This window comes from Falco biarmicus, chromosome 3, assembly GCF_023638135.1.
Source record: "Falco biarmicus isolate bFalBia1 chromosome 3, bFalBia1.pri, whole genome shotgun sequence".
Classification (NCBI taxonomy): Eukaryota; Metazoa; Chordata; class Aves; order Falconiformes; family Falconidae; genus Falco; species Falco biarmicus.
The window spans coordinates 12,408,308-12,420,965 of record NC_079290.1 but is presented as its reverse complement, the minus strand read 5'-3'; the positions used below and the strand labels follow the sequence as shown (position 1 = coordinate 12,420,965).

The following is a 12,658-nucleotide window of genomic DNA, read 5'->3' as shown; positions in this document are numbered from 1 at the left end:
CATGCAAATTGCTGACAATCTTCTTATACCAGTCTCTCTTCTGTTGAATAACACTTGCAGATTCTGGGATTTCGAGGCACATGTGAGCCATGCAATCTGTTTCTCTGATTAAAGATAATATTTCAGGGTCAAAATTCACTAATAATTCTCCCGTTTCTGGAGCTTTTACCAAGAGAGATGCCTGAAGTCCCCGTTTAGTTAATTCAATCTGCAGGAAACAAAGTCATCATTCCTGATCAGACAGGCAGTGCAATAAAATACTTTGTTTTGGATATAAATATAATTTTGGCAGATAATAAAAGTAGGCATTGCTGACAATAAATATTGATATGGTATGAAGCAAAACCTAAACTTTATTAACACAATCTGCATGTACCCAAATGCTCAACAATCAAATTAACTTTCTTTATCTGACCGACATTTTTCTGTTTGTTCTTCGATACAGTAAGCTGAATTCCACAGTCAGATGTCAAAAGCTGAGACACAGACTTTCTTACTTCAATCCACTTAAAACTGAATTCTTACTTCCTCAAAACTTATTTCACATTCTGCAATAAGGCTGCACACAACCTCCTGGATGAACTAAACTATTCTTGGATAACTTCTTCAGATATCTTTTGCATAAACTTACCGGTTTTTCTCCTTTTGCTTTTTATCCACTATCAAACAGATATACTATGCTCCAGTCTTAATGGAACTCCCAAGTATATCCAACCTCTGTGCAAATTTTTTAAAAAACTAAAATTAATGTTTATTATAATTATTTTTTTACAATTGTTAAAAGGGAAGCCTAATCACACTATTGGTTTAAATGCCTTATTTGAATATTAGAACGCCATTTGTTCTCCATGTGATTAGAAGGGAAAGCATTCGTAAGACCACCACACATGGAAAATTTGGTTGATACCGGGAAGAAGTCATACCTTAAGTAGGAAAATGTTTCCTACATGAAAAGCTTTGCCACTATTCCTATTTCCCAGTTGTCCTTTTGCTGACATAGTTTTATTTTTCTTTATTCGCTTATCAAATTACAAGTTTAAAAATATATTGAGATAGAGCTTTGTTTTAAGCAAGTTTCTTAACCCATTAATTTCTGTCAGTGTCCTTTTTTTCTTTTTTAATGGAACACACACTGAAAATTTGCTTGCTTCAGCTGTATCATATATTAGCATGAAATTTTACACAGCATTTTTCAAGAAATCATCTAATTAAGTTTTGTCAGTGAAGGTGCCATGCCCTATCCGCTAATATCAAAGTCACTCAGCACAGCTGTCTTACTGAAATTTTTTTCTGCAAAGTTCACCAGCACATCTTACTGCACTTTTCGTTGGACTTCGGACTCATTATTCCCACTATCAATGTCTTCATCTCCCATTTATGTGTTTTTTCATGCAATTTTCATTATTAAGGTAACAGAAATCGGTAATAGAAATAAGTAATACACTAAAGGCACAAATCTTACACTGAAATAGAATTATAGTAGCTTTCACGCTGCTATTTTATTCTTTTAATATGTCCAAGTTGAACATCATTGGCTATAGCACGAAAATAATGGCTTTAAATCTTATGCTATTAAAAAAATATATATATAAACAAGGTGGTAACGATCCCATAAGAAACAGGAAAAAGCGGGGGGAAATGTTCAGAAATATCAGAAAGTCACTAAGCTTAACTATCTTCACTGTATAGAAGAATAAAAAATAGTAGGAGCTACAGCCCTGCTTGCGTTGCATTTGCATTCCCCACAGGACTCTTGCCCAGCTCCCCGCCCCTTTTGTTCAGGAGTAGAGCAAGAGCTCCCCCTTGTGTTCTTGTGAGATTCATGCCCACATCCATCTGCACTTAAATTTTTGACTCGAGGCTGCTGAACAGTAGTCACATTTTTTTGCCCTATCTGGTAGACAAGTGCATTGACGTTAAAATGGATATACTTTTCATGTATTTCCAAGGCACGTATGCTCGTTTCAAAAACTTGAAACCGTGTTCAAATCCACCTCCCTTTCTTCCCCACCTAATAAGTATAAGTTTGGAGCATGCTCGGCAAGTTATATGGCTGCCAAGCGTGATTTGGCCCAGCTGTAGGAGAAACTAGATGCTTACTTTTTAGCGAAGACCAGAATCAGATCGAAGATCACTAGGACCTCACAAAGGAAGGCATGAGTTTGGGGGAGATGCCTTGTATATTACAATCATTTTATAAAAGATGAAGAGAGAATGTACTTGACTGCTCAGTCAAGGCATGGTACATGTAAAAAAATCTGGTCATGAGCTTGTCTAGCTAAAGGAGGCAGATGTAGCCTCAAAAGAAGTATACGTCCTGCATAGTCTTTATAGCTGACACAGGGAATAGATCTTAAAGGTGCCCAGGCCAGGACATGATATCAGCAGCAGGCACAATTCAGTGAAAGCTATCAGCAGTATACTTGGAACGATGCAGGTATCCAGCATGGTACTGGCATCAAAACAGAAACTGAGTCCAAGATAGAAACATTAAACCAACACCAAAGGCTTCCTGAAGCATCACAATTCCTCCTCCATAAAACATGAGGGATACCGTACCAGCTCTCAGTGAAGAACACATGAAATCAAAGATGGCTTCTCAAGTTTGCTCTGGAAATGGCTGGACATTGATCTACACATGGGTAGTGAGTAATTCTTTGCAACACTTATTTTGCTTTCTTTCTCTCTTCCTCCACTTTTCCTTCACTTACTAAACAGTTTCTTATCCAAACCCACAAGTTTTCTTGCTTTTACTTTTCCTTTCGTCTTTCCTCTCTCACTGAGGGTGAGCAGAGGGAAATAAGCAAGCAGTTGCGTGTGCTTAATTGCCTACCTGGGTTAACACACAACAGGCTCAAAACACAGTTTTACACTGAGTATACTATTAATTCTACAGGATGCTATATCTCTTGAGACTGGATGCTTTTTATAAGCACATTCACTCACAGCGTACTCACGGATTATCACTCAAAAAACCAAATCCATATTGTCCAGACCAAAAGGAAATCTCTGTCTCCTTTCATCTTAAGCTAACCAGCTGACAAAACCCCTCTCCCCACACATGAACTTCTTGCACCGGTCAGTAGAATATGGCAGAGACAGAGTGACAGCTAAGGCTACCACTGAATCTTCATTATTCATTTCCATAATAAATATTTTTCATTGTAACTTCTTAGTTACAATGAAGATCTTTCAATTGCTCCTAAATTCAGCTACAGGCAGTACAGGCACTGTTTATTAATAGAAACACTTTCTTATAAAGTACCTTTTCTTATTCCATCCGGCATTTAAGATGCATCCTAAGTCTGCAGCTTAGCATACCTAACTCCTGCTACTAATCAGAGATTTCTTCACACTGCTGTAACCCAGTGTTTCTTCTGCTCTGTAGAACTAGATGTTATCAGTCTACGAACAACAAAAATCCAACACATTCTTTTAAAGACATATCCTAACCAAAATCAGCTGGTTTACCTGCTGAAGCCATCCCCTGTGGTAGATCACCTCGAACTTCATAAGAACTTTTGCTACTTTGTTGTAGTTGCGGATTATGCGCTTGCCATCTGGCGTTTGCAGAACAGCCGGGTGCTGCTGGAAAGACTCCATGGGCTCCTGGATCCTGTGGAATAGGTGGCGTGCCCACAAGATTTTACCAGCTATTGGAGGCAGATTACGAGCCAGTGGAGGGTCCTGCTTCTGCCTAGTGTAGATCTTACAGACTGTTTCGATGTCATGACCATAGTTTTGAAGTATCTTCTGATACTTTTCATCAATCCCAAGATTCGGGATTTTTAATCTGCTTAGAAAAATAATAATCATTAAAAAAACTCCTTCGTTACTTCTAAAATAATTTTGATGCATTTTGGAAAATACAGTAAAGTCATTCTTGTCTTCTTTAGAAAATAACTTCAGCAGCAGTTTTCACTAAAGCTTGAACAAATGCTGTCACAACCTGATTCCAAGCAACCAAGATTTAGACCAGACGATAAAGTTTCCAAATAAGCCTACGCATTTTCTGTTTTGTCACTGTTTTCAAACACTAGGCTAAAATTATGTGCAGCAAACTGAAACCAATCCACCACTAGCAGTCTACTCCATTAAACAGAGTATTATAAGAAAACTGAGGCAATAAAGATGGAAGCTGCTTTGCAACAATGTGAATTTATCAAGGTAAATTTCACTGTTTCCTAATACAACCATTTTACTCTCTCCTAACTGCACTGTGGTAACAAATTATTCCCATTGTTGAAGTACAAAGCTAAGGCAAATATGCTAACAGCCATAAAGTTTTCCTGTATTTATGCTAACTTTGAAAGATGAAGTTCAAAGTCCATTAATATTTTGCATTTTCTGATACAAAAAATATGGGGTTTATTCATCCACACTGCTAAGACATCCTTTAACAGAGCTGAAGAGCTGAATGAGAGAAGGTTCAGTTGTTTTTTGTTTGTACTTAAGGAAATGCCTCCTGCTCTGCTCCTCCCACTTCACACCACCCTCAAAGTGTTACTTCCATCACCTGGCAGAATTCTAGCAATCTAGATAGGACACAGTACCTTTCAAATTTCTTCAACATACTCAGTGCTCTTTCAGTGTTCAGAATATTTTCAAAAGTGATGTCCATGAAAATCTTTAATTGATCCTGAAGGAGAGCAAATAATTCTACAGCAAAGAACTACATAAGGCACACACCTCAAATATGCCAAGTATTGTTTGACAGGTTTTATCACGCACAATATTAGAACATAATTTGTTTATGTGAAACTAACCTCAATAAGTATCAATTTTCCCTTTCTTCCTTCCCTCAAGAATTAAACAAAATACAACCAATTTTCATGGTTCTTTCTTTCCAAATTCCCTCTGTAGCCATGCAACCAACAAAAGCTTTTGTACCCTCAAATGTTCCACCATGCTGAGAGCCCTCAAAGAATGCTTGCTTAGCTCTTTAGCAGCCAAAGCTAGCCAAGCATTTGTTTTAATTCTTTTCTTCTACATATACCCTTTCCTTCCACCAATTTCTGATTTCAGACCTATGGGAAAGTTAATTATCTGACTTGGTTGTGCTTTGCTCACATTCACCCAATGAAATCATCAATTTTCATGTTATTCTTGCTAGCATAACTTCCCAATAAAGTACAGTAATGAAAAATCCTTTTCTTGGAGGCCTTCAAGGCCCTTTCTGGCCTATTCCATGAAAGTGGTCTGAAAGTTAGATAATAAATGCAAGCTTTAAAGTGGAAATACATCAAAATAATTTTTCCATTTCAGAATATAAACTTTGAGATTTGCATAATTTCTTTGGTGATAACTCAGAGGTATTTTTGTTTCATGAGGATTCATCAGTAAATTAAATTCTTATTTGGATCGTAAAACCTACATGAAGATCATTTATCTCTTTGCAAAACTCTTCATAATCTTGGTCAAAATCAATCTTCCTTTGATCCAATAAATTGTTATGCCTTTTCTTCATGGTGTCAACAATGCCCTAAACAGTGTCACAGAAAAAGAAAACTATCACCAAAAAAAGTCCTTATCAAAAACTTACCACACCAAAATATTTAGCACAATGGGCTGTGCACATCCACACTTTATCTTGGCCATTAGTTACCAGTATTTGCTGAGCAATATAAGCAAACCACTTAAATGACATACTTGAAGGGAACAAGCTGGTGCAATAATCATATGAATTTAATTTATATTATTTCCTTCTATTTTAAGTCGATTAGAACTGACAGAAAATTCAGACTCTTGCTTTTCATCAAAGACATTTGTTCCCCATTAAATATTTTCTCATGCAGAGGTTGATTATTTCTATGTAAAAGTTAACAAAGTTCACCACCGAATAATATTTTTGCATTAGTATTTTCCATGTCTTTATATTAACCGATTCCGTAGAAAAACAGACTATTCAAAAGTTACAGTAAGATGCAGCACATCACCAGCTCAGGACTTATAGTTCCTGGCTTCTCTTACATAGCTACTGTCCATTCAAATGACAGTACATCTTAATCAGCATCTCCCTTGAGCTGCAGACACAAGTTAAAGGATTTTTAATGATGAACCACTGTTCAACATCCTAGCAGTTTACCACGGTATAGCTATGAAGCTCAATACATTTTCAGCACAGCAGACTTCTACCATTTTATTATAAGTCAACTGACCATCAGTTTTATTGCTTTGCTGTAAATAAAAATTCAATCTTTTCCTCTAAAAGTAAGCAAATCCTAGATAGCAACTAAGAGGTAAAGCATGAAAAACTGCAACATAATAACTTCCTATTGTAAACAATTTTCAAGTCAGATAGTCACATAATTATACCTACAGTCCATGTCAAATACTTCAGTACCTCAATTTTGTCGCTGTTAAAAAAGTACAATCACTTTCTGCCCTTTATGCATACCATCCAGAACCTTCCATGTAGTATTTTCTACCTTAGTGTGTATAATTACCCCTTACTCCGCCCCCTCAAAATGAAATCAACTTCATGCTAACTAGGTCTCACACAAAGCTCTTACTTTAGGCATGAGTGCTGCAATGGACAATGCAGTTTATCTGTACAGAATTTGCAGACTTCATAAGAGCCTGGGCTAATAGTCACAGGCAGCTTTTCAAATACAAATGCCCCAAACAAGTGAGATGTCTGTGTTCCAGCCTACCAAAATAGCATCTTCATAGCATGACCTGAAAATTCTCAGCAACCTGAGCTGCTGAGAGGCTTGCTAGCACAACTTTAGAGAGCAGCTCACAGTGAATGGAGTAAAATTTAGAGCAGCCCACACCTATCCTGCCCACATGGAATAGTCTTAGATCAAACTACCCTTCCAGCTGTGCCCAGGTTTTCCTCAGAAAACTATAGAGGAGAACAAAGGAGAAAACCAGTTACTGTGAAGGATGCCATTAAGGAACCAAAATCCTGGACTGCAACAGGGAGAGAATTGAACCAGGATGGACCATGGAATGCTCACATTTCACCCTATGGTTATTTAACTAAAGCAAAGTCATTTACTCGTGGCCATACAAAAAGGAAAAGGACAGGGTAAAGCAAATTAGAATGTCACATTTGCCTGTACTACCTGATTGCTGTATCACATGTGATCTCTGAAAGCAGTCTACAAACCACACATTGAATACTTGATTGATCAATTTAATTGATTTATTTTAATATTTACAAGTGCTATAATTATGATACTGCACTAAGAAAGATATATAATAAGGTAAATTAGCTCAGGCTCAGTAAAACCAGGGAAGACTCTACTTGCTAGAAAATAAAGTTAATCTCAAAAAGAAGGAAGGAAAAGAACATGATTTAGCATATTTATATTCTTAGAAGAGCTCCTTGTTGCTCAGGTGTCACTCCTACTACATAAAAAGACCAGGAAAGAAACCTGAATAGTAATACTAACAAGCAAATGGATTTTGCTGTTACAAAGGAAAAAGCCTCAGCTTGAAGAGCTTTTCACAGAAAACCAGGAAAGTCACTTCTCTTCCTCCTCCAGCCTAAAGATTTAAAGTGGAGTGAATTAACTCTTTCTTCCCTCATAAAACACAAAGATGATGACTGTACCCTAGTTCTAGAGTACAGATTTTAAGTAAACTTCATAATCTGTTTTGCTGGAATTAAGCTTGCTATTTCCTTAATGAAACATTTGGCTTTTTGTTTGTTTTTTAAATTACTTATTTCAAGAAATAAAACTTATATTTGTTTGTATTTATGCAGCACAGAAATGGAACTGCAGCACCAACTACCATGGCAATGGACTACCTCACTGGCCGGCACTGACTGATCAGGTACTCCTAGAATAATGGGCAAGAGATTAAAACAGTCTGCAATTTTGGTCACAGTACACTTTCATAGCAAGAAAAACATTTGTAAAGACAGAAATGTTCCATTTCTCACTTTTTCTTCTGATTATAGCACAAAACCATGGCTCAAATTTCTCTCTTGATAAACACTTTTCTAATTTTCATAATGATTTACTGTTTAAAGTTCAAGTCAGACTGACAGGATATCAAAATTTACTGTGTACCTCATATTTTGTGATCATTCCTTCCAGTCCCTCTATCTTAGACTCCCGTAGAACTGAGTAGGTTTTCATAGTATTGAATACATCTATTATTTTTACCACACGTCGATGAAAGGTTTCAAATTTTCCAAAGATATACATCTCACTAAAATCAAACTGTCTTTCAGCTGGATTTTGTTCCAATTTCTTTTTTATTTTGTGAAAGCAATTTTGATACTCCTAAAAACAAGGAAGAATTTAAAAGAATGTCAAGCATATAATAAAAGGCGTTGTCATCTGCTAAAACAAAATTTATGCAGCTATTATCCTAACTTGATAGCAAGTAGAGGTTTCATCAAAAAACACTCATGAACGCTACAAAGAGTCATAAAATTTGTCTCTGAAAACTAACCCAACAACATTACATGATCACACACTTCATCACAAGAATGAACTGCCCCTATATGTATCTGTACATTCCATCCGTAACTGGCATGAAATTATGTTCCTTCCATTTCTTAGCAGGGCTTGATATCTTTACTGAATGTGTTTACTGACTATCCAAGATGACAACTGAGATTTTGGTTTTTGAAAACTGAAAATAATGATTGTGTGCTGAGCAGTTTTATTGAGTAATGATGTTTGAAATTTTACAAAATCACTTTCCAGAACAAAACCCCTTATAAGTTAGAATGGTGTCCATAGCAGCTTGAGTTTTCACTCTGCTTTCTCAACGGGGCACAAACCTTACTCCAAACATGTTAAAATTAAATTCTTCCCAAAGTCAGGTTATATAGTCAGCAGATTTGCTTGAAATGGTTTCTTTCAAGAGTAGTTCCCTTTAAAATACAATGTTAATTTTTTTTATCACATATATGTATGAATAAGCCCACTTGGAAATATTCATACTAAAGACCCAGAGTTTCCTAAATTGTTAGTGATTCAAATTTTACGTTTTAATCTATTGATTTTCTGAAAGCTTTTGGAACTAATAAGACTCAAATAAAAACCTACTCCTTCAACATATTTTAATCCAGCAACAGAATAACTTGCTGTATCTTTATAGAAACATACACATTTACTACTCATTGCTGATAGTAAGATGTCATATAAATTTACACTAATTTGTGCTAGAACTATGCAAGATCTGTTGCTTCAGAAGGTGTCAGGATAAACTTCTATTCTTCCAAGCACATATTATTAAGGGATCAAAAAGTAATAACGGAGAAAACCTAATATGAACCTTCCAGTATCTACAGGAAGGTTATAAGAAAGAGCTACGATCTTCACAGCAACACATGGACACAGGCCGAGAGACAATGGGCATAAATTGAAACAGAATATGTTCTGACTGGTTAGGAGAAAATCTTTCACCCTAAAGACAGCCAAGCAGTGAAGGAGATTGCCCAGAAAGACTATGCAGTCTCCTCATCCTCAGAGAGCTTCAAGACAGGACTGGATAAAGAACTGGGCAGCCAAGTTTGATCTCATAGCTACCCCTGCTTTGGCTTTGAGCAGGAGGTTTACTAGATTCCTGCTAAGGACCCTTTCAAGCTGAATTATCCTATGATCTTATGTTCTAGAGGGGAAAAAAGAAGAAAAAAAAATAATCCCCAATACAGTCATGGAAGTATATGCCAAAAAATAAAGGCTATTTTCACAACAAGTCTACGCAACCTGAACAGCTGAATTGCCCTCATTTCATTAAATCGCCCTATCTAAAGGTATAGCTTGTCCACGTATCTTTGGAATATGTTCAGCTCAGTAACTTGCTCCGTTTTCATTTCTATCACACATCCTTCCCCATCATATGAGAAGAATGTGTTCTATTCTAGAGAAATACAGACATGAAAATCCAAGTAATTCTCATATAAGAAGCATAGTTAAGTTAGGCTAAGCATCAAAATCGTTTCCAGAAAATCAGCAGATGCTGGACTAAATCTGCTGTTAGCTCTAATACAAATGCTCCAGTTCCAAAGGTTATTTTTCAGTTGGTTCATTTTCTTTCATTATAACATTTCTTCCTCATATAGAATAAAGTTTTCCTAATCATGCCCTCCTAAATCCCACCTTATATTCTGTTTTCTACACACTCTTCCCACCTACCTGTTTAAGTCTAATAGCTGCTTGCAGCTTTTCCATAACTTTCTCTTGAGGTTGATTCCAGATGGTGGCCATATTGTTGTTTGTAATGTAAGATTTACATGCTGTGATCATCTGATTGGTCACCTAAAAGCAGTTTTAACCTTGTGAAAAAAAAAATGTCAAGACAAAGCAGATCTTGCTCTTCTTCAAGTTTCATCCCATACCTCTGACTCCACCAACCTAAAGCCTGCAAAATAGCAACACCAAATACCAGCCCCATAGCCAGACTGTCCTTACAATATCCAGCTTCCAGACCATTACACCACCAAAATGTTGATCAACTATGCTTAACCTAAACCTAAATTCCTTGTACCAACCTTGAAATGACATTGAGGACTACAAAGTCATGAGACTTTGGCACTTCTGAAAGCAAAAGTAAAATCAAAGGCCCATGAGATCATTAAAGAATAGGTTGTCCTTCGAATTCCATTTCCTTCTTTATGAAAACTTAAGGAGGTGTAAGAGGTATATAAATTTAACATAATTGGTTCTACATAAAACTGTTCACCACAGGCAAAACTCATTGTAACAGAAAGTTCCTCAATCTATTCACATCAGGGTTGAGATTAGCCCTGATCTTCAAGAAGTCTGAAAAAATTCTTACAACTCCAAATTACAGACAGTAAAATAAGTTCTACCTTTGAAGTAGTTTTATCACTATTTCCAATTCACTACACATTCAAAAAGCAGCATTAAATTGACCAAAATGCTGCCTCTTCAATTGCTTGGTCCCTTTGTGTTTTCTGTCTCTCACTCAGTCAACACCACAAACAAATCTGTGAAAACTTCCTTTCACACTGTAGAACCAACCTTCACAAAGAGCGAGGATATCTTCTCAGATGTGTTGTAATACTGAGAGATACTCTGAATCATTTTAATTGCATTTATAAGGCCTGGAATATCATCCACCATGGACACCTGGAAAGAAACACACAGTCTGAACTCTGCTGAGTACTTCTGTTATCATACGTTAGCTCGACACCGAGCTAGCGAACGCAGGAGCACGACGAACATGGTCTGCCTAATGTTTGTGCCTCTGTTTCCCTCAGCCTCTCCTGCAAAGCTGCTTGTCCCACTTCACCTCCAAGCTCAGTGATTCAGTTTTAGGGAAAAATTTTCACTAGAGTCTTGGCTGGAAGAATTCTGGCCAGCAAGTGAAATTTGATAGAGATAAAGGCCTCTTCCAAAGTACCATTTATTTTCCTAAAAAGTACATTTGTAGCCTCTTTTGCTAAACCTGATCTAAGCTTGCAAATAGAGCGAGCCCCAAAATTGCCCTAAGCCTCATGGCACTCATTTGAATACAGGAACTGCGAAGAACAACTTTTCTATACTGCTGGCATTTAGAACATAAAAAATTATTGCAATAGGTAAGTGCCTGGGAAGAGGTGATCTCATAGCTCATTCTTTGGGGTGCAGGTGTGCAGGCGTCGGCAGCAGTGGTGGCCCCATGAGGTGGTGCTGGGGCTACCCCGTGCTGGGCACAGCCAGTTCCAGGCGGCTCCACCGGCCCCAGCGCAGGGCACAGCGGAGCCCCGCAGCCACGGGCGGGCGCCTCGGGGAAAGCCGGGCTGAGAAAGGGCAAAACGGTGCCCGGCAGCCAGGGCTGAGGGCAACGGGGTGAGAAACAGCCCGGCCAGCCCCGAGGGGGGAGCGGGAGGGGGCAGGGGGCTCCGGGCACCCCCACACAGATGTCCCTGCGGCCCTGGGGGAGACTCCGGCAGACAGTGTTTCCCTGCAGCCCATGGGAAGGGCCCACTCCATCGCAGGGAGAAGTTTTAGGAGGACAAGCAGCGCAGAGGAGCTGTTATGAGTTGACTGCAGCCCTCTGTTCCCCATCCCTTTGTGCCACTCAGGGGGAGGAGGAGGAAGAGAAGTCGGTATTGAAGGGCTGAAGCTGAACTTGGGAAGAAGAGAGGTGGTGGGGAGATGTGGTTTTAGTTTTTGTCTTTGTTTCTCACTACCTAAATCTATTTTCACTGTCAATAAATTACGTTGCTTTTCCCTGAGTCAAGACTGTCTTGCCCATGATGATCTCCCTGTCTTTAAAAATTCCATCAGCTTTTTCATCCTGTACTCCCTCCCCATCCTGTTGAGGAGGGGGAGTAACACAGTGCTTGGCCCAGAGCCAAGGTTAACCCATCATACACATTTTAATTCTCCGTACCCTATATGGTTTTCAGTAAGCCTTGTGTGGAAGAGAAACAGAAATGTCTTTTTGAAGGGAAGCATTATGTCTTCAGCCAATGAATGGGCCAGACAGATTTTTTTCAGACAGCTCCTCCTCACATCTTAATTTCCAAAGCAATGACAGTTTTACTCTACTGACAAACTGGTTCTCAACATTTTACAGATAAATATCCATAAGGGAAAGGTTCACACTCCATGCCTTGACAGCTTCCACCCCAAGTGCTACACACTCTCAAAACTAAATATCTCTAAAGCTAGCACCACTTCCTCCTTGGTAAAAATCAGTATGGGGAGCACAAAGCAGATCAAGTTCAACAGACCCT

General features: G+C 38.2%; 1 protein-coding gene across 1 annotated transcript in view; it reads right to left on the bottom strand.

Moving 5' to 3' along the window:
• DNAH5 (dynein axonemal heavy chain 5) overlaps nt 1-12,658 on the bottom strand; it is a 120,194-nt gene that overhangs the window by 93,031 nt on the left and 14,505 nt on the right. Inside the window, 7 exon segments of the mRNA XM_056331804.1 lie at nt 2-208; nt 3,472-3,793; nt 4,554-4,639; nt 5,375-5,482; nt 8,025-8,240; nt 10,107-10,229; nt 10,956-11,063. Coding sequence (XP_056187779.1) covers nt 2-208; nt 3,472-3,793; nt 4,554-4,639; nt 5,375-5,482; nt 8,025-8,240; nt 10,107-10,229; nt 10,956-11,063 — 1,170 coding nt within the window.